General features: G+C 35.0%; 1 protein-coding gene and 1 pseudogene across 1 annotated transcript; both read left to right on the forward strand.

The window, feature by feature from the left end:
* Positions 1–2,612: 2,612 nt before the first annotated feature.
* Positions 2,613–3,376, forward strand: LOC113776099 (annotated as a pseudogene).
* A 7,509-nt stretch (positions 3,377–10,885) lies between these two features.
* On the forward strand, positions 10,886–11,740 carry LOC113773358 (defensin-like protein 18). Its single transcript, XM_027317986.1, has 2 exons — positions 10,886–10,964; positions 11,543–11,740. The coding sequence occupies exons 1-2, from the start codon at positions 10,892–10,894 to the stop codon at positions 11,722–11,724; spliced, it is 255 nt and encodes an 84-aa protein (XP_027173787.1). The 5' UTR covers positions 10,886–10,891; the 3' UTR covers positions 11,725–11,740.
* The last annotated feature ends 13,608 nt before the right edge of the window (positions 11,741–25,348 follow it).

Here is a 25,348-nt window from a genome sequence, read left to right on the forward strand (position 1 = left end):
GATGAATATATCTTTATAATAATGAATCTTACTTATCCAAAGCCTTTATTTCATTGTTCGTTCACAAATTGTAAATTAGGGCTTTGGTGTTTCAAGCTTACGTTCAAGCATCAGCTATGAAAGGTTCCGCCGGTGAAAAGAGATATAAATAAATAAATAACAAGGGAACGCCGAGGAGAAGAAGTCAGAGGGTACCAATTTAGATTTATAGGAATAAAGAAACAGAAAATTAATACCGACTTTCTCAGGTGCACCTACTACCGCAGAACGTGGATTTGTGGCTAACCCTTCCTTGGCTTGAGCAGCCCTCACCACTACCATTGCGTTTATTCATTTTGAATGACCAATTATGTGACGTCACCCATTGCCAGCCATATGACTTCATGATCAGGAGTTTCTTCTGTCCCCACACCTTAGGATATAGAAACAAATTCAATAGATATAGACACTAACAGTTTAATATAATAACTTTTCAACAAAAAAAAAGCAGTTTAATATAATAAATATAGGCATTATTAATGTAACAAAATGTTAAAAACACACTAAATATTTCGATACATTAAAATTTGCGAGTAACATGCATTGGATTGAGGCCTAGTTTGGAAGTGTAGGATGGAAAGATATTTGCAGAGAATCGTTTGTCGTTAAAACTTTTGCTATTTGGCTTTCTGGAAGGTCAGTTGCACATTTTCAAATCTTTTCTTCCAGTGTTATTTCTCTCTGCTTTCAGAAACAGGAAATTTTCTTTTAACTTAAAATCATCCCAAATGATTCGATTTCTCTTTTTTTTTTTTTGTTGGCTTTCTTCAATAATCTCCAGAGAGTAAGAAATTTCTTATTAGAGTAGTTGGTTATCAAGTGAATCTTAAGATTCTAATTGAATGTTGATCAAGGGATCAAATCCATCCCTTTACCTACATTTTAAATTCAGAATTTTTTGAAAACAATTTGCCAGTGAATGCGTAAACACGAGTCTGAATCAATGATGATTCAATCCCCCAATTTTTCTCTTGACTTCTTTGGATCGCCCCTCCCCCTAATATGCAGTAGAAGTTTTATAGCTTAAAATTTATTGCGTCTAGAAAAAAAGGAGTAAGAAATTTCTACACTCCTTTTTATTTTTATTTTTCCTCTCTCTCTCTCCTATGCTTTCAAACAGACTGCAAGGCTTGTTAAATTGTAAAATAAAAAAGCTTTCAACCACCGGTATGTCATGAACATGCCAAATGTACCGTCGAACTAATTATGTACCCCAATATATGTCCAGACATCCAGTGTCGTCGTTTCCTCGTTGCCGAGATGCTTTGTTCTATTGATATGATATTAACGTTATAGTTTTTGGCAGGGTCTTTGATCCCACCCACTCCTCCCCCCCAAAAAAAAGGATATTTTCTTTCTACTAATTCACCAGCAGCAGCACAAGTCAAATTGACATCTCAAAGCGTGAGTTACTTTCACTCAAATTCTCTTGGAGCAGTAATAGCGATTTTTTCTTGTTCAATTATGGCACTTTGACAACATTCAATATTTGATTCTCATATGCATCTCAATGCACCCAATAAATGGCGTTAAATGATGTCTTTTACTGCATTTTCCATGTAGAATTTATTCGCATTTTCTATGATTTTTCATAGAAAAATTACTGTAGCGATTTGATGTATGTGAGGGAAAAAGGTAATAGGGAAATGTGATCATGGAAAACGAGGTAATTTTCCGGACAGAAAATGACAATCCAAACAGGGCTGTACACACAAGTTAATTAGTGTCAAGGCTTGCCAAGTTTAAGGTTTGAATTCTATTGCTAAGGGTGAGAAGGGTGTGAGGAGGGTTGAGAGAATAACAGAGAAAAGTGTCAAGTCTATCGTACATGTGGTAATACTCGTATATTGGTAGCGAAGTCATTCCAAAAACGGTAATGTCACCGGCTCAAATATAAGTCATAACCAAATACAAAAAGAAAAAAAAGAAAATTGTTCTATATTATTTATTTTTATGGCATACGTAATGTTATAGCTATATATTTAAATCAATTATTCTATTTATTCTATTGAAAATATCATATTTTCCTTTTTAATATGTCCAAAGATATTTGTCACTTACCTCAAATAAGCTACAAACTTTTATTCCTGTCCTAAACTTACCCTTGCATTAAAAAGGGAAAAGAGTCCCAACGGCCCTCCAACTCTTTCTCAAGTAAAGTTTTAGCCCTCCAATAATTAATGTTAAAGTTTTGGCCCTCGATCTAATAAAATAGTATATTCATGGTCCTTCTGTCAAATCCAGCAGTTAAAATTGACGAAAAGCATCATCTTGTGAGAATATCAAGGGCATTATAGTCTCTAAGCAAAGAAAAGTAAAAATACTTTCATCACTGATTTTTTCTCCAACAATTTCCACTCCTTTTTCACCACTAATCAGTCCCTTGCCTCTCCAATGATGGTCGGGTCGCTTTCAACTTCAACAATCTCGAAGGGTGCTGGTGGAAGCCCAAGAACCACTACATCGGCCTCTGCTAGTGGTAAAACAGGCCAAGCTTCTTTATCGGCGACTCTTTCCCACCCCTCCAAAAAAAAAAGAACGCTCTGACCTCTCTACAACGTAACCCTAGCCATTTTCCCTCTGAATTTCCCGTCAGAGATGTTTGAATTAAGGCTGGTTCAGGGTAGTTTGTTAAAGAAGGTTTTGGATGCCATAAAAGATTTGGTGAACGATGCGAATTTCGACTGTTCCTCGAGTGGCTTCTCCTTGCAAGCCATGGACTCCAGCCACATCGCGCTGGTGGCTCTGCTGCTCAGATCCGAAGGCTTTGAGCACTACCACTGTGACCGTAATTTTTCCATGGGGATGAATCTTAACAATATGGCTAAGATGCTCAAGTGCGCCGGAAACGATGACATCATCACCATTAAAGGCGACGATGGCAGTGATACTGTTACCTTCATGTTTGAAAGTCCCACTCAAGATAAGATAGCTGATTTTGAAATGAAGCTTATGGACATCGACAGTGAGCACCTTGGAATTCCAGAAGCAGAGTACCAGGCTATTGTTAGGATGCCTTCGGCTGAGTTTGCTAGAATTTGTAAAGATCTCAGCAGTATTGGTGATATAGTGGTGATATCTGTGACAAAAGAAGGCGTAAAATTTTCAACAAGAGGTGATATTGGGTCTGCTAACATAATTTGTTTGCCGGCAGAATACAACTGTTGACAAGCCAGAGGAAGCAACTGTTATAGAAATGAATGATCCAGTGTCCTTGACATTTGCCCTTAGGTATTTGAACTCTTTTACCAAGGCAAGCCCATTGGCAGAGATGGGTTATATAAGATTTTACCTGGCGCCTAAGATTGAAGAGGATGAAGAAGAGACAAAGCCTTGAGTTTGAATGCTCCGGCAGTGGACCCAAACCTTTTGTTTAGAGACTATAATGTCCTTGATATTTGGTCGTGCATCTCATGAGATAATGCTTTCCTTCAATTTTAATTGCAAGATTTGACAGAAGGGCCACGAATATACTATTTTATTAGATCGAGGGCCAAAACTTTAACATTAATTATTGGAGGGCTAAAACTTTACTTGGGAAAGAGTTAGAGGGCCATTGAAACTCTTTTCCCCATTAAAAATGTGCATAACAGTCAAACTGGTGGGGCGGCTATGTTAACAATTGTTCACATGCATGTGCCTGAGTAATGCCAAGCTTTGCTATTGAAGCATGCATGTAAGCACCAACAAAAATTATTTGACAGGAGGTTAATTGAAATATTTATTTGAAATAATTATGGTAGTACTTTTTGTGATATGATAAATGTGAAATAAAAAGATGGTTGAAATTTATGTTTTTCATATGAGTAGAATAAAATTTGATTTTTTTTTGGCAAATCTTGATAACCAAACACACTCAATTGAGTCGTTAATTTTAAAAGTGCGTAAATTCAAGCACTTTGGGCAACCCATTAGGATTGCTTTTTTTTTGAAATACTCATACAAAAATGTATTATAGTAATTTGATATATGTAAGATGAAAAATGACTGATTGAAAATATGTTCATAAAAAACGTAAAAATTTTTTTAGAAAAAAATGGCAATTCAAACATTTTTTTTCTAGGCAAGATGGGCAGTTAGTCAATGACAATCTAGGCAGTTCAAACACTTGAATTGTGTCCAAGACTACTGTTGATAAAAATACGTGGTTAATCACGTCTACCTTTCTTATGCTTTAGCCAAATTGCAAGAAGACCTTTCGAAGTTTGAAAAATAACAGTCACCCTCCTTTAACTTCAAATAGGTATCTTACTATATAACTAACACATAAGTAGGGGTTTGGTATTAGTAACAAAAAGTGTTAACATTTACCTTTTCAATATTTACTATTATCTATCCACATCTTATTTGGAAAATGTTTCACTCCTATATAACCATTACCATATAACTATCACTACACTCCCCTATTAATTGATTAACTAATCCACTAATAAACACTGCATCACTTCCCAAAAGTCTTTTTAACTAATTTTTTATTCTATATATATTTTATTATTTGTTTTTTCTAAAATATGTACACATAGTGTGTGCCCCACCCAGTAATAATAAATACCCCTTCTTGTTAGTTTATTAACGTTTGTTTATCCTAATCAAACCAAAACATACGTAAAAGTAAAAAATTATCCCTTCATGTCTTACAAAGAAAGGAAGGAGAAAATAAGATTTGATGTAGAAAAAGAAAAAGTATAGAGAAGAAAAACCAATGCCTTTACTTCTCTATTCATCGTTCTTGTTCTAGAAACCACCACTAACTCCGCCAGTGCATTCCCAATTTGCTTAATATAAGAAAAAACAAACCCCAAATCTTCTTCTCTTGCCACCAACAACCTCCATTAAGCCTAGGTCTTGAGCCCCATGAGCATCCACACTTCCTACACAGATCTAAAATAGGCATCAACAAAAGAGCCAATTCCAATATATTGGGGAAAACAGATTATAAAATGCTCATTTGAGTGGTTAAAGGTGATAGAGATGCATCAATTAGTGCTATGATTGATCTCAAAACTTATATTGTAGATGAAATGACATAACAAATAGGTGAGGACTCTAGAGTTCAAGGGTGCAAAAATGGTTACCAAAGTAGAGGGAAGAGGTGAGCATAAGTGGATGAGTTTTTGGGCATGAAAAACAAATATGGATGGTTTCATGGTTCAATAAAAGAATCAATACAGTTTCTAGAAACGTTTTTGTTGATCATTAGTTCCTTTGCTCAGAATGCACTCAGACTTGACTTAAAAAAAAATTCTAGATTCATGTTATCATCTTTACAACAATAATCAATGTTCAATGGCTTGAGTTTCATTAGTAAAATTTGTTGGAATCAGGAATTGGGACTTTGGATATTATTGAAGACGTTATAGTTTGGACGAGTACCGGGGAAGAGGATGAAAATAGACGACGGTGGTGGATTCGTTTTGGGGGAAGAGTCTTTCTGTTTACACATACGAGTGTCTATTTCAACACCGTTTAGCAAATGTTAGGTCAAAGTGGGTGGCAGTTATTTTTCAAACTTCAAGAGATTTACTTGTAGTTTGGTTAAAGCACGGGGAGGTAGATATAATTAACCAACAAATTTTATATTCTTGGAATGTTTGAAATATGTCTAATTGTTCTTCAAAAAGAAAAATTGTAGTAGAGCCAAAAATTTTGGCGGAGTCTAAGAAAAGTAAGATAAAAAGGTAATTCAAAAATTTGTTCACACAAAATAAATGGTAAAATTTGTTTCTTATAAATAGGCCTGTCAATGGTCCAGGTCTGGACCCGGATTCGACCCAGATTCATCAATTTTTTACGGGTCCGGCTAGGGATATAATTCCGCTACCCGGACCCGAATTCAAATCCGTTTTGTCAAACAAAAAAAACGGGTCGAATACAAAATACATCATTCCGGCCCGTATTTGACCCGTATCCGGATATAAAATAGATATATATATATCAAAAATATATCCCAAATTTACTTCTATACCCCAAAGGCCCAAACAACTAAATATTATCCACGGACATGCAGAGCCTTTGGCATATACAACACCTGTTGCAAAAGCATGAATTTGAATCTTACAAAAAGTATTTATCTCTGGTTTTAAACTCGGACCGGATCGGCCGGTCCGACCGGTCGAACCGGGAACCGGCCAGTTGTCCGGTCCGAGTTAATCCTAAACACCGAGAAACCAAAAACTCGGTCAAACCTAGCCAAAAACCGGGTTTGACCCGGTTTGACCGGAAAAATGAACTCGGTCTCCTTTTTTTTCACTTTTTTTGAAATGTCAAAATATTTTTAATATGATGTTTTGCCCCCTAAATTGTTAAAAATTATTAATATACCTCAAATATTTCATACTTTATAAATGTTGTCTTAAAGTTTGGTGTTATTTTTCAATTAAGTCCATAATTTTAATTCTAAACTTGTTAATGCTTATTAAATAATATAAATTGATACTTGATTGTTCTAATTTATTTGTATTTTCTTGTTAAATATATTTGAAACATCAAATATATATGAATATACCTTTAGTAATATTAACATATTATTAAGTATTGTACATATAATATTTTAATTTTTAAATAATTTTTATTTATGACGTCATCCGGTTCAACCCCTATCGAACCCGGTTGAACCCACTGACCGCTGACCCCTAAGCTCGACCGAGTCGATATCTTGTCCGGTTCTGAAAACATAGGTATTTATCAATGCTAAACATTATATCTAGAAGATGTTAATTAACACATGCAATATAGCCCAGCTAAGACTTTAACCAAGTGACAACATTGAAATAATACTTGTTGGACAAAATTAAATTGACCTTTCTTAATAAAAAAAAGTAGTACTTTTTCTAATCTTGTTGTAAAACAGGTTTCAGCTATTTTTTTCGGGTAGACTCAGACCCGGATCCGGATTCGGGTAGACCCGTCGGATCCGGGTCCAGAACATAGAGTAGAAGACCCATCGGATAAACGGGCCAGATACAGAACCGGTATAGTAGTAACAGGTCCGGGTCCGGAATAATGAATTCTGGCCCGAATTCGACCCGTTGACAGGTCTAAAGGCAACAATGTACTTGTCTAGTTTGGTTCTTCACACTCCTAACTCCCATACAAGCTTCTTTAGACTCCCCCAATAAAGTAGGAGTAGGAATTATTAGATGTTTTTTCAAATAAAAAAAGAAAAAAATTGTGATACTTTCCCAAATTGACTATACTTTTCCAAAAAAACTAACACCTGATTCCCCTTTTATCAATTGCCAATGGGTATCCATTATCCAAACTGTTTTTTATTTACTTTACACAAACGCATGTTTGTTTCTGTACTCAACTGACATTCTACAAGACGTAAAATATTTTAGGTGAGATAACTTGGTTTCTTTCATGCATGAAATGAAGAAGAAAATGATTTATCAGCATCCTCACTACAACATGAGGTAACCTACGCTACTGTATAGCCCACTGGCAAGAAGATTTCACATATTAACGTATAATAATCCTGAATCAATATATCTTATTAGAACAGTAGGAAAATATGCTGGCTATTGATCTATTCAAATTTTGTACTGGTGCTAATGTTATTAATTGTGTCCTTGGATAAGTGATGCTTACTAAACTTCTTATCTAACATCTTGTTCTATTCGTATATTTCCCCTTCTTTGATCTTCCGCGACAAGAATGGTTCAAACTATTTGAACAGCTCGCTGTATATCTTCTGCTATAAATGGTTGTCGTTGGCTTTTTTTTTTTCTTTTTTTTTATTCCACAAGTTTGTGAAATACAAATATTGGACGTGGTAAAATCTCAATTTAGCTACACAACTTTCTTTGCCATCCACCTTGGCTTCAACCTTTTGGCAACAACTGTCTGATTCGAAAAGCTGTCTGTAGTGAATTAAATATGTCTTGCTTCTGATGATGTAAATAGTCCAGGAAACTGAAATAGATCATAGGTATGAGAAAATAATTCTATGAGATGTAAACAATTACTCGATGAACTCAAAAAAAAATTCTAAAAAATTGTACTCCATCTTCCTTTACTAGCTAGTCTTGGTTGGCAGAAAATAAAGCACAAGAACGTGCATTGAAAACTTGAGGGATATAGGGCTGAAGTATCAGTATCAATCCTGAACATAAATTATGGACCATGTATATATGTATATATATATATATATATATAGATGCCAAGTGTATATGTATCATGCATATAATACCTCGATTGTCAGCATTCCATTGCTGCCATCCTTTCTGCCTTGTGGCTTCTACTTTCTAAGTTGATGTACCAAAATGAAAAATGGAAAAGAAGAAGAAGAAGAAAATTCATCATACAAAACTTTCTCTTGTAGACAATGAGCATTCATTTACGCATTATTCTTCTCAAGGCACAGGTTTTTCTTTTAACTATTAATCCTCGAGGCACAGATTGTGTAGGTGACATAATGGTGAGCTTTTGCATCCGTCGATTGTACATGGAAAATGATATAACTGACAATCCAGCAACTAGATGAGTTTATAGTGCTACATTTCTACTTAGCATAGCTGCTAAAGACTTGAGCTTTGTGACATTATGCTAATGCTCGTTACCTTTTCTACTAAAAGAAGTTAGAAATTGCTGGACTTAAAAATTTCAAATCTTGCAATGGTGGTGGTGGTGCTTTTTTTAAACTCCTTTTGTAAGCTAATTCTGACTTAGCCTTTGCCTTAACAGCGATAAGAAGTTTCAACACAACTACCGATCAACACAACTACCGATTAGGTTTTGGAAAATTGCACCATCTCTTGCTATAAATGCATTGCTTGAGCTACAACTATTAGGACTGTGCTCCATGTGTGTAGAAGACTGTGCAGCGTCTGTGAAGAAGAGGAAATAAAGGATGTGATGAAGATGATAATAAATGAGCAGAATGGACAAGTGATGGTAGGTGGAGATAGCCATTTATACTCATTTGGAAGGAAGGCAATTTTGTCAGGAAATTTCAACAAACAGAGCTTGTAAAACACGCGCTTTGTTTGACCATGAAATCTATGAATGATAGTTTTTTTAGGGTGCAAAGTGCCTATGAACATACTTTGGGATGTATTGTGCAACAGTTATAAAAGTTCATGAGAGTTTTCTGCATTTAACCCTTATTTTTATCCTCTTGCACAAGAACTGTATTGATCAAAACTTTACAAACATGGAGGTTTTTGACTTAATGGGAGTTGTTTGTTAGAGAAAGAAGCTGCAAAATGGACTAGAGAAAGGTGGAGGCGGTTTGGGTTGTAAAGATTGGTAGTTGATGGAAATTTTGTTTTGAGAAAGCATTGAGGTTGAATTTCGTTGAAATATTAGTATCTATTTCGGGTGAGAGTTTTGGGGCAAGGTGAAGAGGCCCGGCTGGGTTTTTTGGCTGCTGGATTGGTTCGATTGTATTGGATCGAATTTGGGTTTTATATATCGGCAGAAGTGTGGGCCTTCCAACCTACTTACTTTAATCCTTAAAGGATTCCCTTGATTGGGAATATATTATAATTAAGATTTAATCTTAGCAATTAGGAGTGATCTTTACCTATAACTATCCATTTAATAATAGAAGAAAAGGGCAGCTTCCACACCACATTAAAAAAATAAAAAATGCAAGCTTTAGTTGGGGAAGCGCCTGAGTACCTATGAAGCTGGGGTTGACAATTGGATATCCAGCACTTAAAACAGTCTTTACATTGGATGGTTTGGCGTTTTGATGATCCGTAGGTTGTTTGGAACATAAATGGTTCAAGGAGTCGAGGAAGGAATTAGCAAACTTTGTTTTCTTTTTTTTCCTTTTTCAATTTAAAAAGGGTAATTTAGGATATTTGAAAAAATTTTATTCAGACATTAAAAGTCAGGGAGGTTTGTGCAATTTTAAAAATTCGAGACGAGCAACATGAAATTCTTAGAAACCACAAGGAAGGTTCTGAAGTTATTCCCTAATAATAAGCTTGTGGTCTGTACTTATTAGTAGGGTGACAAATTTTATTCAATGTAGTATGGGGCAGGGTCAGAGCTATTAACATTGGAGGGTGGGTAATTGCTCCCTCAAATTTTTAAAATTTCCTTTTATACCTTACAATTATTGTCAATTGTATTTTTATTTAGTTATAGTTTAACAGTTTGTACCCTCTCAAACTACAGAAATTGTGTTTTGCACCCCCACAAACAAAATAATAGTGGGTACTTACTAAAATTTAAATTAATCAAAACCCCATTATAACAAGAAACAAGTGAAGCAAAATCCAAAAAATATGAAAGAAGATAATACATGTATAAAAAGTCAAATGATATGATATTAGATTGAAAGTAATAGTAAAGGGATAGCCAATTATATTTATTGTATTGAAGAGATAAAAGAGCTAATTATGGGGAAAGAAGAACAAAGAAAAATACACGTAGAACATTTCTACATTACAAAAGATTTCTCAGAATATGTATCATGCATGCAATAGCTCAATTATCAGCATTCCATTGCTGCCGTCCTTTCTGCCTTGTGGCTTCTACATTCTAAATTGATGTACCAAAATTCGGCATGCGTCCATCGATTGTATGTGAAAATGATGTAACCGTCGATTATGCTAATGTTCATTATCTTTTCCACTAAAAGAGGTTAGAAATTGCTGGACTTAAAAATTTCAAATCTTAATGGTGTTGATGCTTTGTTTAAACTCCTTTCGTAAGCTAATTCTGACTTAGACTTTGTCTTAATTCTTTGATACTTGTAGCTTTCTCTTAACAACTCAGCGATAAGAAGTTTCAACGCAACTACCGATTAGGTTTTGGAAAATTGCACCATCTCTTGCTATAAATAGCTATCATCATTAACTTGTGTTCTCACAAGCATAGCTAACATAAGATATCGGAGATGGCTAAATCTCAATTTAGCTGCGCAACCTTCTTTGCCCTGCTCATCTGCTTCCTCCTCCTCGTACCAAATAGTAAGTTGTAGCTAGTCTTTAGTAAGAGAGTTTACACTTCCATAGTCTTAAATGGTGAACACATGCATAGAATGGCGTATATTTGTACATTCCCAAAGTTTTAATTATTTGTCTCTACCTCTCTCTTAGTTAGAGAACTTCGAGTACAACAAACAGAAATGGTTGTCACTAGCAATGAATTAGAATAGTTATAAGTGTGTATCATGTATATGTACACTCACAATCAAAATTTTATGAACTAATTTGTATTACATATGCGCCGTATGCTTTTCAATAAATGTTTTTGCTTAAAGTTTTGCCCTGTATTCTGCTTTTGAATTTTCTCTCTCGCTTTCTAATTTCTCGTGACATGTAATTATACTGCAAATATACATGTATAGTGTTGTGAATAACAATACATGTGGCATAAAAATAGAAAATGGGATAAAGATTGACACAAAAAATGACATAGAGGAACTATGCCCTATAATACTAACAAACACCTATCCCTTAGGTGGACGGGCTAGATCCCTGATATATACCATACACTTTGGACTAACTCTAATGTTTTGCTCTCTCTTTTGCTTTGTTTCATGCAGAGATGCCAATGGCTGAAGCTACATTTTGCAAGAGGCCTGCCAAGAACTGGTCCGGGGATTGTTCCTCTGACAGGTGCTACAATTATTGCAAGTACACAGAGCATGTTTACTCCGGAGAATGTATTTGGACTGGCAGTGGTCAGCATCGTTATCATGCTTGCTACTGTGTCTACAACTGTTGAAAGCCTACTATTTTCTGCAATTTGCACCGTACTTTGTATTCAAATAAAGGCGAACAATTCACTAGAATTGCATATGTGCCGCCAATAGTTGTTTTTTTTTTTCAAATTAAATTTTGGTCTTTTATTGGAAAAGCAAAATAAACACAGGAGGGGGACATGGACCTTACCTCCAAATAATACCAAGAAGCAAATGCTAGAGAAGGAGTAGGGAAGTATTCCCTTTACATCATTTGCTCTTACATTTTCTAATTGAAGGCAGGCCTATTTTATCTAACCGAAACGCTCCACGAGATGTCATAGGGAGGTCTAAAAACTGAAGATACGTTGTATCGAAACCTTGATCACACCCCACGTTAGATAAACAATCAGCAACTTGATTAGTTTCTCGAAAGCAATGAAAAAATTCAACAAAATTAGACGATAACCTTAGAAGGTGCTTAACCTCTGTAAGAACACTCCATGGACAACTAGATATCTGTTTTAGGAAATGAACAAGAACCAAAGAATCCACTTCAATGTGCAAGTTAATATAACCACGAGAAAGACACAGCTTAACCCCAAAGAGAAGAGTGCGCGTCTCAGCTTGAATGCTGGTTCCATTTCCAAAAAATGGGGAAAAAGCGAGCAGGAAATTGCCTTCATCATCACGCAAAATCCCACCGCCACCTGCCCTCCCTGGGTTACCTCTTGAGCAGCCATCAGTATTAAGTTTAAATACACCCAAAGGTGGCCGACACCACCTTACAATCTTAAATGAAGCTGTCCGATTAAGAGAAGAGAGCGAAGAACAAAACTGCATCCATGTTGAGGAAAGGAACGGGTGCTCAGGGAATTGCAACCTAAAGAGGTTTTTCACCTCTTCAAAAACAAACTCACAAATAGCAACATGAGAAAGAATTTTCCCTTCGAAACGTGCTAAATTTCTGGATTTCCAAATATTCCAGCAAATCAGAGAAGGTATAATAAAATGTACAAATGCAAGAAAACCATTCCTGCTTGCGCTATACCACCAACCCGCAATATATGCACGAACCGAACAACCCAAATTCAGCACGCCTGAAGCAGAGCCAAAGAAATTCCAAACATATACCGCTACCTGTCCATTACAAAAAACATGGTCCATAGATTCAACATTTGCCTAAACGCAACAAAAACACTTTGATGGTCCAGAAATACCGAGTTTGCATATTGTCGAATCCAATGGTAATCGATTTCTCAACAAGCGAATGAGAAAAACAGACACCTTCAGAGGAAGTTGTGGATACCAAATTTTTGTAAACATAAATGACCGTTGCATATGTGATCTCACCAGGTTAAACGCTGAGCATAGTGTGAAAGTTCCAGATTGAGAAGGAGCCCAAATCATCAAATCTTCCACTCCATGCTCAATTTGAGGGAGAGAGAGTGTTTGTATCTCATTGATGATAGATGAAGGGACCCATAAACTCAGTAACCAAAAATTCCACCCGCCATCAAAAAAAAAATCAGACACTTTATGATCCGAAACACTCCCTAATCGCAAAGCCAGAGGTCCTGATCCTAACCAATTATCGAACCAGAAATTGGAGCTCCCAGAATGAACAATGAAGGTTATATGTTGTTCAGCAATTTCCCGCACATGTAACATCCTGTGCCACATATAAGAGGCCCCTGCCGAGTCAACAACCATACTTGGGTGCGCACGGTGATAACTTAATCACTGCTCAGTACGGTGCTGTCTGTGTTATCATAGGTGAGATCACATATGCAACGGTCATTTATGTTTACAAAAATTTGCCATCCACGACTTCCTCTGAAGGTGTCTGTTTTTCTCATTCACTTGTTGAGAAATCGATTACCACTGGATTCGACAATATGCAAACTCGGTATTTCTGGACCATCGAAGTGTTTTTGTTGCGTTCAGGCAAATGTTGAATCTATGGACCATGTTTTTTGCAATGGACAGGTAGCGGTATATGTTTGGAATTTCTAATAACGTACGGTGCTGTCTGTGTTATCATTGAAAAATCACTGCTCAGTGATAACTTAATCAGTCTATCCATGTGTGTCTGTTGCGATCTGTCTTGTATTCATTTAAATATAAATGGACTACCTCTGTCCAAGTATAAGGGTCATCTTCTGTGATTTCAACTTGTTATGAGTACATGTGATTATTATGTTTGGACTCTGATAAACACCAAAAAATATCTGCTAAAGAATTGGATGCAAAAAAAACAAGTCTAATGAAAAAAAAAAGAAAGTCATATGCACAACCAATATTCTCCATGAAAAACAAAAAATAAACACTGATTGAGAGATAAAAATTGGCCTTGAAAATCTTGCACTCCCTATGTGCCATATTTGAGGTTTTTTTTTGTTTTTTGAAAATCAAACTTTTTAAGAAAAAAAATGTAATTATTAAGTTTGAATGTACTGATTTTGGATGAACCTTAAACATGGCTCTCACATGGAGTGTAGTGGCACGCAAAAGGTAATTTTTTCAAATGGTAAAATGGAAAGTTGTGTTGATTTTGAAAAGATGACCCTTTGTTTCGAATATCCAAAAGGTGAAAACATGACACTAAAAAAGGATGGTTATTTTACCATTTTACTGTTTTATTTTCCTTTTTATTTTTTTTGAAGGTTTCCGTCGACTCTGGCTTAGCTTCCTTTAGTTTAGTTGAATAGAAAACCGAAGACCATGTACTTTATTTGTTTTCCATTAATTGACATCAATAGGGTGGGACACATTATAAAAATTCATAATTTTTTCAAAGAGTGAGTTTGTAGGAGTTTCTGGTGAGGCACGGGCCCCAAGTATAATTTTTTTTAAAAAAACTGGAAGTTGGGAAAATGTAAGGGAATAATAAATATTACTGCATGCCAAAGAAATACAAAATAAAAATTAATCAAAGCCATAAATAGGTATAATTATTCTATAATTAAAAGATTGTATTATCTTGGTTATAGGGACTGTTTTCATTTTCTTTTACATCTAGATTTTAGATTTTTTTTTAAACCAAAAAGGTCAAAATCAAGAATATACCCAGGACTTAACTTAATTGATTCTGATTTTTTTTCTCCATAATTACATTCTACGATCAACTTTTGCAAAATTTTCAACAAACAAGAATAGGCTAAAAGAAGCATGAATACCAAAAAAATAAAATGCGGAAAAATTTTCTATATTGGGAATAAAAGTTGAAACATCTTAACTGACTCCATAAAGTTTTGATTCCAAATTACTCCCTAAAAAGATGCTTATCTTAAGTGAATATCAGCTCATAACAATAGGTAACATTGAAGATGTGCGATTGGTTTTATTAGAACAAATTCATGTTGATGTTCAATGGATTCCTAGAGAAGCAAATAAGGTTACACATACTTTAGCAAACTATGCTAAATCTACCAATCTAACTGAATCTTTTTGGAATTCCCCCTGACTTTGTCAAATAATTGTGTTGTATGATTTCCGGCTAACTTATTAATAACGTTGGTTTTGCATTTTCTATATATATATACACACACACACGCAATCCTCCCCACATATATATTCCGTGTAGATATGGGTCTTTATGAAATTATTGAAATTGTTATGGCCAGGCTGAATTCCTAATTTGAACCTAAGCTGATATCATATCCTATCCAATGAAGGAAAAAAATCCTGAAAATGACAATAGCTGACTTATGAATTAATGAAAAGAACACTTAAGAAATTAATTAATCTCCACCAAAATTAATGACGTGGAATCTATATTAATTTTTGTAAAGAATTCAATCCTGTGTTTTTGTAATGAGAAAGCAACAATAGCTGACTTGTTCATATGTTGTACGGATGTTCTTGCGAAATACTTGTTGCTTTACTGGCCAAAAGTCAATGTTATTAGTAAAATCCCAAAGAGTCTTTTGGCTGAACAAGAAAAGAAATTAAATCCCACTACAAAGCCGTACCACTGCAAAGCTGATCCGTGTTGAATTGCCCAAGTTGGGATGGACGAGCGGCCAATGACAATGACCAAGTCACCGGCAAATGAAAGAGACACCGTCAATTAACGCCAGACTTGATTGATTCTCCAGTTAATTTCACGGACAAATAAATCTTGTCATTTCTTTGAATACTCAAGTAGAAATTTTGTAAGCATGTGTCTTGGCATATCGAAGAGATGGTTGCTGTTGGTTATTAGTAGAATTTCAAGTACTTTCATCTGTTAAAGGTCATATAGCTGCGCAAGTATCTTTGAGTGACAAATTGGGATTTAATGTCTCTATATAGACTCAAGGCTCCAAAATTGGTTCAGCCCAATGTTGTCCTTCGGTTCGATAAATTTATGAGAATTAAGAGTCAAGCCACTTTATTTGCAAGTTTGGCTGTAGGTTCGAAAACTCTCTCACGTTACAGCATTAATATTTCATATTTGTGTCATCAAACAGAGCAATTGATTATTGAATTTTTCATTAGGCACTCGTTAAAACATTTAAATCATACCTAAGTTATTATGTAAATACATACATCATATTTAAAGTTATTATGTAAATACATACATCATATTTATTATACCTCTGAATTGGGATACTTTCAGATTGCCAAGGAAAGATCATTTAAAACTCTCCTGTGCACTAGGTCAGAAGTTCAAACACCATTTAGTGTATCACACAAGAAGTATAGTACTTCTTGTTTTCAAAAAATTCAAAGAGTGCAACAGTGTACTTGTCCGGTTTGGTTCTTCATGCTCCTAACTCCCACACATGCCTCTTTAGACTCCCCCCAATAAAGTAGGAGTAGGAGGAGGTTAAATATTTTAGCAGATAAAAAAAGAAAAAAAATTGTAATACTTTTTCAAATTAACTATACTTTTCCAAAAAACTAACACCTGAGCCCCCTTTAATCAATTGCCAATGGGTATCCATTATCCAAACTATGATGACCCGGTCTCCTCCTAGGGCATACCCTAGAAGTTAGCGGATCGCCCGCCTGACTCTCGCCAGGACTCATTCACTAACATTAATTTCAGAGATAACAATTCTCGTTAATCATCCAAACATCCATTCTTAATACTTCTTAGTAAGACAAAAGCTTTATCCACTACAAATTACAAAAGTGAATCATCCAAACGTTCATTCTTATGTACATCACTCAAGTACACCACCAACTAGTGTGAAATATAAATCTATCCGTTAAGAGATACAAAATGCAGGTCTTAACATCAATATATAACATTAGGCATCCCAAAACACTCTAACTCTATTTGATTATCCTTCAGACTTCAACCCCTGTAAGGAAAGCAAAACTAAAGGGCTGAGCTAGAGCTCAGTGAGGTTTGCCGAACAAGATACATTTAATAAACATTTAAATCCGTACAATTAAGCAAGTAGTACACATTTCACTGTACAATCACTTTCATTAAGTAATTGAAGAAACACTTCGCTAAACAATCACTTTTAAAAGGATACGGTGCTCGCATTAGAGCTACTTCAACGTCATTGAGCATTCATTTCAGTGTCAAGAGACACTCATTTCACTATCATTGTACATTCATTTCAATATCACTGAACATTCCACCAATTCACCTCCTTATGTCCTCCAAAACAATAAACAATTCACTACATTCAATAATCAGTTCAATAATCTCCCAACCTCATGGTAATACTCGAGTATACCCAAAACATTTATCCAAAGCTGCCGTCCTACCCGACCAAGCCCTTTGCTGGCTTGAATAGTCCGTTGAACAGAGGGTTTTGGGGCCCAGTTCAGCTAATGTGATAAATTACACACACGGCTTACAGTCATGCACACTTACAATATCACTTGATCAATTATCAACCTTCAAACTCAACTAAGCCGAGTGCGATAAAGTACACCCTCGACTTAGAAGGCAAGGGACAATTGAGATACAATTTGCAATGAATCACTTAGCAATATTTCATAATAAGCACATTTATCACATAATTTCACTTAAGTAAACATAAACAGTTAAACACATAAATTCGGAAACACCCACTCTAATAAAAAATTACACTTCGATCTCGAAATTGCTTTCTTGCACACCGCTATCTCCTGAGACAAGTTATAATTGACATAATTATTTAACTACTCATTTGGTGAGGTTCTAAAGTATAATCAACATACGTGTTGTATTCTAGCCTTAAGTCACCATTCCAGCCGAATTCTCAGTTATTGCTTTGTTTAAATGAGGCGACTAGTGCATTTCTTACATTCACTCGTCACTTCAACTTTTAATTTTCAAAAGAGAGGAAGTTTAAGTAGCAATTCCAGTATTGTGACTTCATTACTTTTATACTGCTAGATTTATCGTACTAAAACTCAACATTAACCTTTAATAAGGTAAATTTTAGAAATAACTACCTTTAAGGTACTTTATTGTCCTATAAATCTCTTTTACTTACTTATGATCATGAGTAAAACTAGTTTATTACCTTAACGGTGAACATACAATGCTTATAAAGCCGTTTGAATCATGTTTTATTTGTATATCTTTTCATATAAGTCTTATAGCCTTTTAGATCCCTATAGTTGATATAACAACTTTTCTCATCCATTTATATCTTTATGTCCGACTGCTAATCACTCACCAATTTGAGGTTTAAATTACTAGAACTCAAGTCCCTTAGCTTGTCACACAAGATGCAACAATTCCAACAACCTTCCTCACATTTCTCTTCAAGATTCATCAAATTTATCAACTCAAACAAGGGAAATATTCATGTATACCAAATTTAAGGTCTTGTAAGGTGTTTAAACTAAGGTTAAACTATTTTCATGCCAAATTTAAAGATTAAGGTTAGTGAACTTTTCATTTCTTTCCTTTTAAGCTAAACCAGATTCTAGTTTGCTTGTTGTTTAAATTTGCTCCAATTCACCAGCTTTTCAAGTGTTAAAATCAATAAGATGTACATGAAAACTAGGACAAGATGTTTTAAGATGTTTTACTTAAGATTACAGCCAATTATCTTGGAATTTTCGAAATTAACATGAGAGTTTCAGCCTTCACCCTCTCTCGGCCGGCAAAACAGATTTTCCAGCAACATTACTCCAGAATTTTCAACAAGGTTTCCATCCTTTGCTTGCTTTAAACACTAAACACTTAACATACATTCTGTCCAATATGAAATGAATCAAATAACAGGTAATTGCAGCAAATTATTCCACCAAGAAGTCCCCTTAAATCTGTCATCAGCTAACATATAATCTTCCAGAAATTTGACAGTTTAAATGTGAAACTTTCTCAACAAATTCTTCATTTTTCCACTCCAGCTCAACATGCAGAGTGTAGTTATCATGCTACGGTGTATCTTGTGCAACAATATGAAATTTACAGCCAAAGATTGAAAGGGAAAGCTGGATAAAATTTTGTTTCCTTCTCTCGGCCATGCTGAAAAATTTCAGCAGCTTTCTTTCAACATTTCAAGCCAAATCTATCAACATTTTTACTAGTTCCACAAATATATATCCTATAAGATCAGAGATGAACCTATTTCATGCATTCCTAGCATAATTCTCCGAAGGAAATTCTGGTAACAAGCTGCAATTCCAGGTCCACTCGGCCATTACAGAGTTTTCTTGTAGCTCTTAATCAGTCATTAAACAGAATTTTTCCTCAGCCAAAACTCATTTTTCCTTTCTAAAACTTAACATGCAGCTTAAGTATTCAGTTATACTAGATAATTAAAAGATTGTTGCAGCATTTTACCTGCCTTTTTCCAACAATCGAAGCTGGAAAAGAAGAAACCCGCAGGCAGACTCCTTCCTCCTTCGTTTCCTCATGATGAAAGCTCCAAGTTCTCCTTTTTTCTACCTTACTCTCTTACTCATTCGGTTGACTGGAAGGAAAGAATGGAATCAGAGAGCTTCCTCACTCTCACTCTTTCTCTCGGTTTTGGGTATGGAAAAGGAAGAAAGATTAGTACTCTGTTATCTCTATTTGTTTGCTCTCGGTTGAAGTCCAAAATGGCAGAGCACTTCCTTTCTCTCGGTCATTACTTAACTAAGCAAATGTTCCACCGCCCAAACTGTCAGACAATTTCTTCTCCTTTTCCTTTCCACCGCTTGATCTATTAGAGGCTTGCATTCGGTTCCTATCACAGCAAATCTTACTTTCTCTAGGTTTTGTTTCTGAATTCTGATAGTTTGTGCGATGGCTGCATGGTAGTTAGTCTTGAAGTTTGAGGTCGGTTTGGTCTTTTTGTTGTAGTTTATTTGCTCGCTAAGGCCTAAAATTTTATGATTTCATGCATGGACTCCTAACTTCGTTTGTATTTTAGTGAACAATTTTCTTACATTGATTTTGACATATTTAACTTTAAGAAAAACTTATTAGACATGAACTTGTTAAACTTCTAGTGTATGTTACGTGTCTAGTAATATTTGCAAATAACATAATTTACGATATGCACGTCATCTATTTATTTAATTTGTAAAATTTTTCTATACCATTCTAGGATATTTCCTAAATTCTCAATTCTATAAAAATTCAATTAGGCATTTAATTTAACCACTTATTCGTTATATGTTATATTTTCAATATCAAGGTAAATAAAATAAAATAAATGCAAAGCACACACGTAATTTTTCGAGTTCTCAAATTACCTGTGACGGCCCGGTCTCCTCCTAGGGCATACCCTAGAAGTTAGCGGATCGCCCGCCTGACTCTCGCCAGGACTCATTCACTAACATTAATTTCAGAGATAACAATTCTCGTTAATCATCCAAACATCCATTCTTAATATTTCTTAGTAAGACAAAAGCTTTATCCACTACAAATTACAAAAGTGAATCATCCAAACGTTCATTCTTAAGTACATCACTCAAGTACACCACCAACTAGTGTGAAATATAAATATATCCGTTAAGAGATACAAAATGCAGGTCTTAACATCAATATATAACATTAGACATCCCAAAACACTCTAACTCTACTTGATCATCCTTCAGACTACAACCCCTGTAAGGAAAACAAAACTAAAGGGCTGAACTAAAGTTCAGTGAGGTTTGCCGAACAAGATACATTTAATAAACACTTAAATCAGTACTATTAAGCAAGTAGTACACATTTCACTGTACAATCATTTTCATTAAGTAATTGAGGAAACACTTCGCTAAACAATCACTTTTAAAAGGATACGGTGCTCGCATTAGAGCTACTTCAATGTCATTGAGCATTCATTTTCAGTGTCAAGAGACACTCGTTTCACTATCATTGTACATTCATTTCAATATCACTGAACATTCCACCAATTCACCTCCTTATGTCCTCCAAAACAATAAACAATTCACTACATTCAATAATCAGTTCAATAATCTCCCAACCTCATGGTAATACTCGAGTATACCGAAACATTTACCCAAAGCTGCCGTCCTACCCGACCAAGCCCTTTGCTGGCTTGAATAGTCCGTTGAACAGAGGGTTTTGGGGCCCAGTTCAGCTAATGTGATAAGTTACACACACGGCTTACAGTCATGCACACTTACAATATCACTTGATCAATTATCAACCTTTAAACTCAACTAAGCCGAGTGCGATAAAGTACACCCTCAACTTAGAAGGCAAGGGACAATTGAGATACAATTTACAATGAATCACTTAGCAATATTTCATAATAAGCACATTTATCACATAATTTCACTTAAGTAAACATAAACAGTTAAACACATAAATTCGGAAACACCCACCCTAATAAAAAATTACACTTCGATCTCGAAATTGCTTTCTTGCACACCGCTATCTCCTGAGACAAGTTATAATTGCCATAATTATTTAACTACTCATTTGGTGAGGTTCTAAAGTATAATCAACATACGTGTTGTATTCTAGCCTTAAGTCACCATTCCAGCCGAATTCTCAGTTATTGCTTTGTTTAAATGAGGCGACTAGTGCATTTCTTACATTCACTCGTCACTTCAACTTTTAATTTTCAAAAGAGAGGAAGTTTAAGTAGCAATTCTAGTATTGTGACTTCATTACTTTTATACTGCTAGATTTATCGTACTAAAACTCAACATTAACCTTTAATAAGGTAAATTTTAGAAATAACTACCTTTAAGGTACTTTATTGTCCTATAAATCTCTTTTACTTACTTATGATCATGAGTAAAACTAGTTTATTACCTTAACGGTGAACATACAATGCTTATAAAGCCGTTTGAATCATGTTTTATTTGTATATCTTTTCATATAAGTCTTATAGCCTTTTAGATCCCTATAGTTGATATAACAACTTTTCTCATCCATTTATCCATTTATCTTTATGTCCGACTGCTAATCACTCACCAATTTGAGGTTCAAATTACTAGAACTCAAGTCCCTTAGCTTGTCACACAAGATGCAACAATTCCAGCAACCTTCCTCACATTTCTCTTCAAGATTCATCAAATTTATCAACTCAAACAAGGGAAATATTCATGTATACCAAATTTAAGGTCTTGTAAGGTGTTTAAACTAAGGTTAAACTATTTTCATGCCAAATTTAAAGATTAAGGTTAGTGAACTTTTCATTTCTTTCCTTTTAAGCTAAACCAGATTCTAGTTTGCTTGTTGTTTAAATTTGCTCCAATTCACCAGCTTTTCAAGTGTTAAAATCAATAAGATGTACATGAAAACTAGGACAAGATGTTTTAAGATGTTTTACTTAAGATTACAGCCAATTATCATGGAATTTTCGAAATTAACATGAGAGTTTCAGCCTTCACCCTCTCTCGGCCGGCAAAACAGATTTTCCAGCAACATTACTCCAAAATTTTCAACAAGGTTTCCATCCTTTGCTTGCTTTAAACACTAAACACTTAACATACATTCTGTCCAATATGAAATGAATCAAATAACAGGTAATTGCAGCAAATTATTCCACCAAGAAGTCCCCATAAATCTGTCATCAGCTAACATATAATCTTCCAGCAATTTGACAGTTTAAATGTGAAACTTTCTCAACAAATTCTTCATTTTTCCACTCCAGCTCAACATGCAGAGTGTAGTTATCATGCTACGGTGTATCTTGTGCAACAATATGAAATTTACAGCCAAAGATTCAAAGGGAAAGCTGGATAAAATTTTGTTTCCTTCTCTCGGCCATGCTGAAAAATTTCAGCAGCTTTCTTTCAACATTTCAAGCCAAATCTATCAACATTTTTACTAGTTCCACAAATATATATCCTATAAGATCAGAGATGAACCTATTTCATGCATTCCTAGCATAATTCTCCGAAGGAAATTCTGGTAACAAGCTGCAATTCCAGGTCCACTCGGCCATCACAGAGTTTTCTTGTAGCTCTTAATCAGTCATTAAACAGAATTTTTCCTCAGCCAAAACTCATTTTTCCTAGCTAAAACTTAACATGCAGCTTAAGTATTCAGTTATACTAGATAATTAAAAGATTGTTGCAGCATTTTACCTGCCTTTTTCTAACAATCGAAGCTAGAAAAGAAGAAACCCGCAGGCAGACTCCTTCCTCCTTCGTTTCCTCATGATGAAAGCTCCAAGTTCCCCTTTTTTCTACCTTACTCTCTTACTCATTCGGTTGACTGGAAGGAAAGAATGGAATCAGAGAGCTCCCTCACTCTCACTCTTTCTCTCGGTTTTGGGTATGGAAAAGGAAGAAAGATTAGTACTCTGTTATCTCTATTTGTTTGCTCTCGGTTGAAGTCCAAAATGGCAGAGCACTTCCTTTCTCTAGGTCATTACTTAACTCAGCAAATGTTCCACCGCCCAAACTGTCAGACAATTTCTTCTCCTTTTCCTTTCCACCGCTTGATCTATTAGAGGCTTGCATTCGGTTCCTATCACAGCAAATCTTACTTTCTCTAGGTTTTGTTTCTGAATTCTGATAGTTTGTGCGATGGCTGCATGGTAGTTAGTCTTGAAGTTTGAGGTCGGTTTGGTCTTTTTGTTGTAGTTTATTTGCTCGCTAAGGCCTAAAATTTTATGATTTCATGCATGGACTCCTAACTTCGTTTGTATTTTAGTGAACAATTTTCTTACATTGATTTTGACACATTTAACTTTAAGAAAAACTTATTAGACATGTACTTGTTAAACTTCTAGTGTATGTTACGTGTCTAGTAATATTTGCAAATAACATAATTTACGATATGCACGTCATCTATTTATATAATTTGTAAAATTTTTCTATACCATTCTAGGATATTTCCTAAATTCTCAATTCTATAAAAATTCAATTAGGCATTTAATTTAACCACTTATTCGTTATATGTTATATTTTCAATATCAAGGTAAATAAAATAAAAAAAATGCAAAGCACACACGTAATTTTTCGAGTTCTCACATTACCTGTGACGGCCCGGTCTCCTCCTAGGGCATACCCTAGAAGTTAGTGGACCGCCCGCCTGGCTCTCGCCAGGACTCATTCACTAACATTAATTTCAAAGATAACAATTCTCATTAATCATCCAAACATCCATTCTTAATACTTCTTAGTAAGACAAAAGCTTTATCAACTACAAATTACAAAAGTGAATCATCCAAACGTTCATTCTTAAGTACATCACCAACTAGTGTGAAATATAAATCTATCCGTTAAGAGATACAAAATACAGGTCTTAACATCAATATATAACATTAGACCTCCCAAAACACTCTAACTCTACTTGATCATCCTTCAGACTTCAACCCCTGTAAGGAAAACAAAACTAAAGAGCTGAACTAAAGCACAGTGAGGTTTGCCGAGCAAGTTACATTTAATAAACACTTAAATCGGTACAATTAAGCAAGTAGTGCATATTTCACTGTACAATCACTTTCATTAAGTAATTGAGGAAACACTTCACTAAACAATCACTTTTAAAAGGATACGGTGCTCGCATTAGAGTCACTTCAATGTCATTGAGCATTCATTTCTGTGTCAAGAGACACTCATTTCACTGTCATTGTACATTCATTTCAATATCACTGAACATTCCGCCAATTTACCTCTTTATGTCCTCCAAAACAATAAACAATTCACTACATTCAATAATCAGTTCAATAATCTCCCAACCTCATGGTAATACTCGAGTATACCGAAACATTTATCCAAAGCTGCCGTCCTACCCGACCAAGCCCTTTGCTTGCTCGAATAGTCCGTTGAACAGAGGGTTTTGGGGCCCAGTTCAACCGATGCGGCGAGGCACACATACGGCTTACATGCATGCACACTTACAGTAACATTCAGTCAATTATCGACATTTAAACTCAACTAAGTCGAGTGCAATAAAGTACACCCTCGACTTAGAAGGCAAGGGACAATTGAGATACACTTCACAAGGAATCAGTTAGTAATAATTCATAATAAGCACATTTGTCACATAATTTCACTTAGATACACATAAACAGTTAAACACATAAATTCGGAAAACACTCACAAATTATCCAAATAATTTACTCTCGAGTCTCGGGTTTGTTTCCTGACTCGCAGCTACTTCCTGAGATAAATATATAATTCCATGGTAAATTTATAATTTGTAGATGTTCACCTATTATTTAAATCATTCGAATTAGGTTTGACTTTAAAATACAAAATATAACATATTCATTATTTATTCTACCTTATTGTTTAAACTATTAAAATCAAGTCTGACCTTAAAATACAAAATATACGCAATATTTATTCCCCAATTTATTTCGAGACTTATTGACT

The sequence above is a fragment of the Coffea eugenioides genome, chromosome 6, assembly GCF_003713205.1.
Source record: "Coffea eugenioides isolate CCC68of chromosome 6, Ceug_1.0, whole genome shotgun sequence".
In the NCBI taxonomy this organism is placed as follows: Eukaryota; Viridiplantae; Streptophyta; class Magnoliopsida; order Gentianales; family Rubiaceae; genus Coffea; species Coffea eugenioides.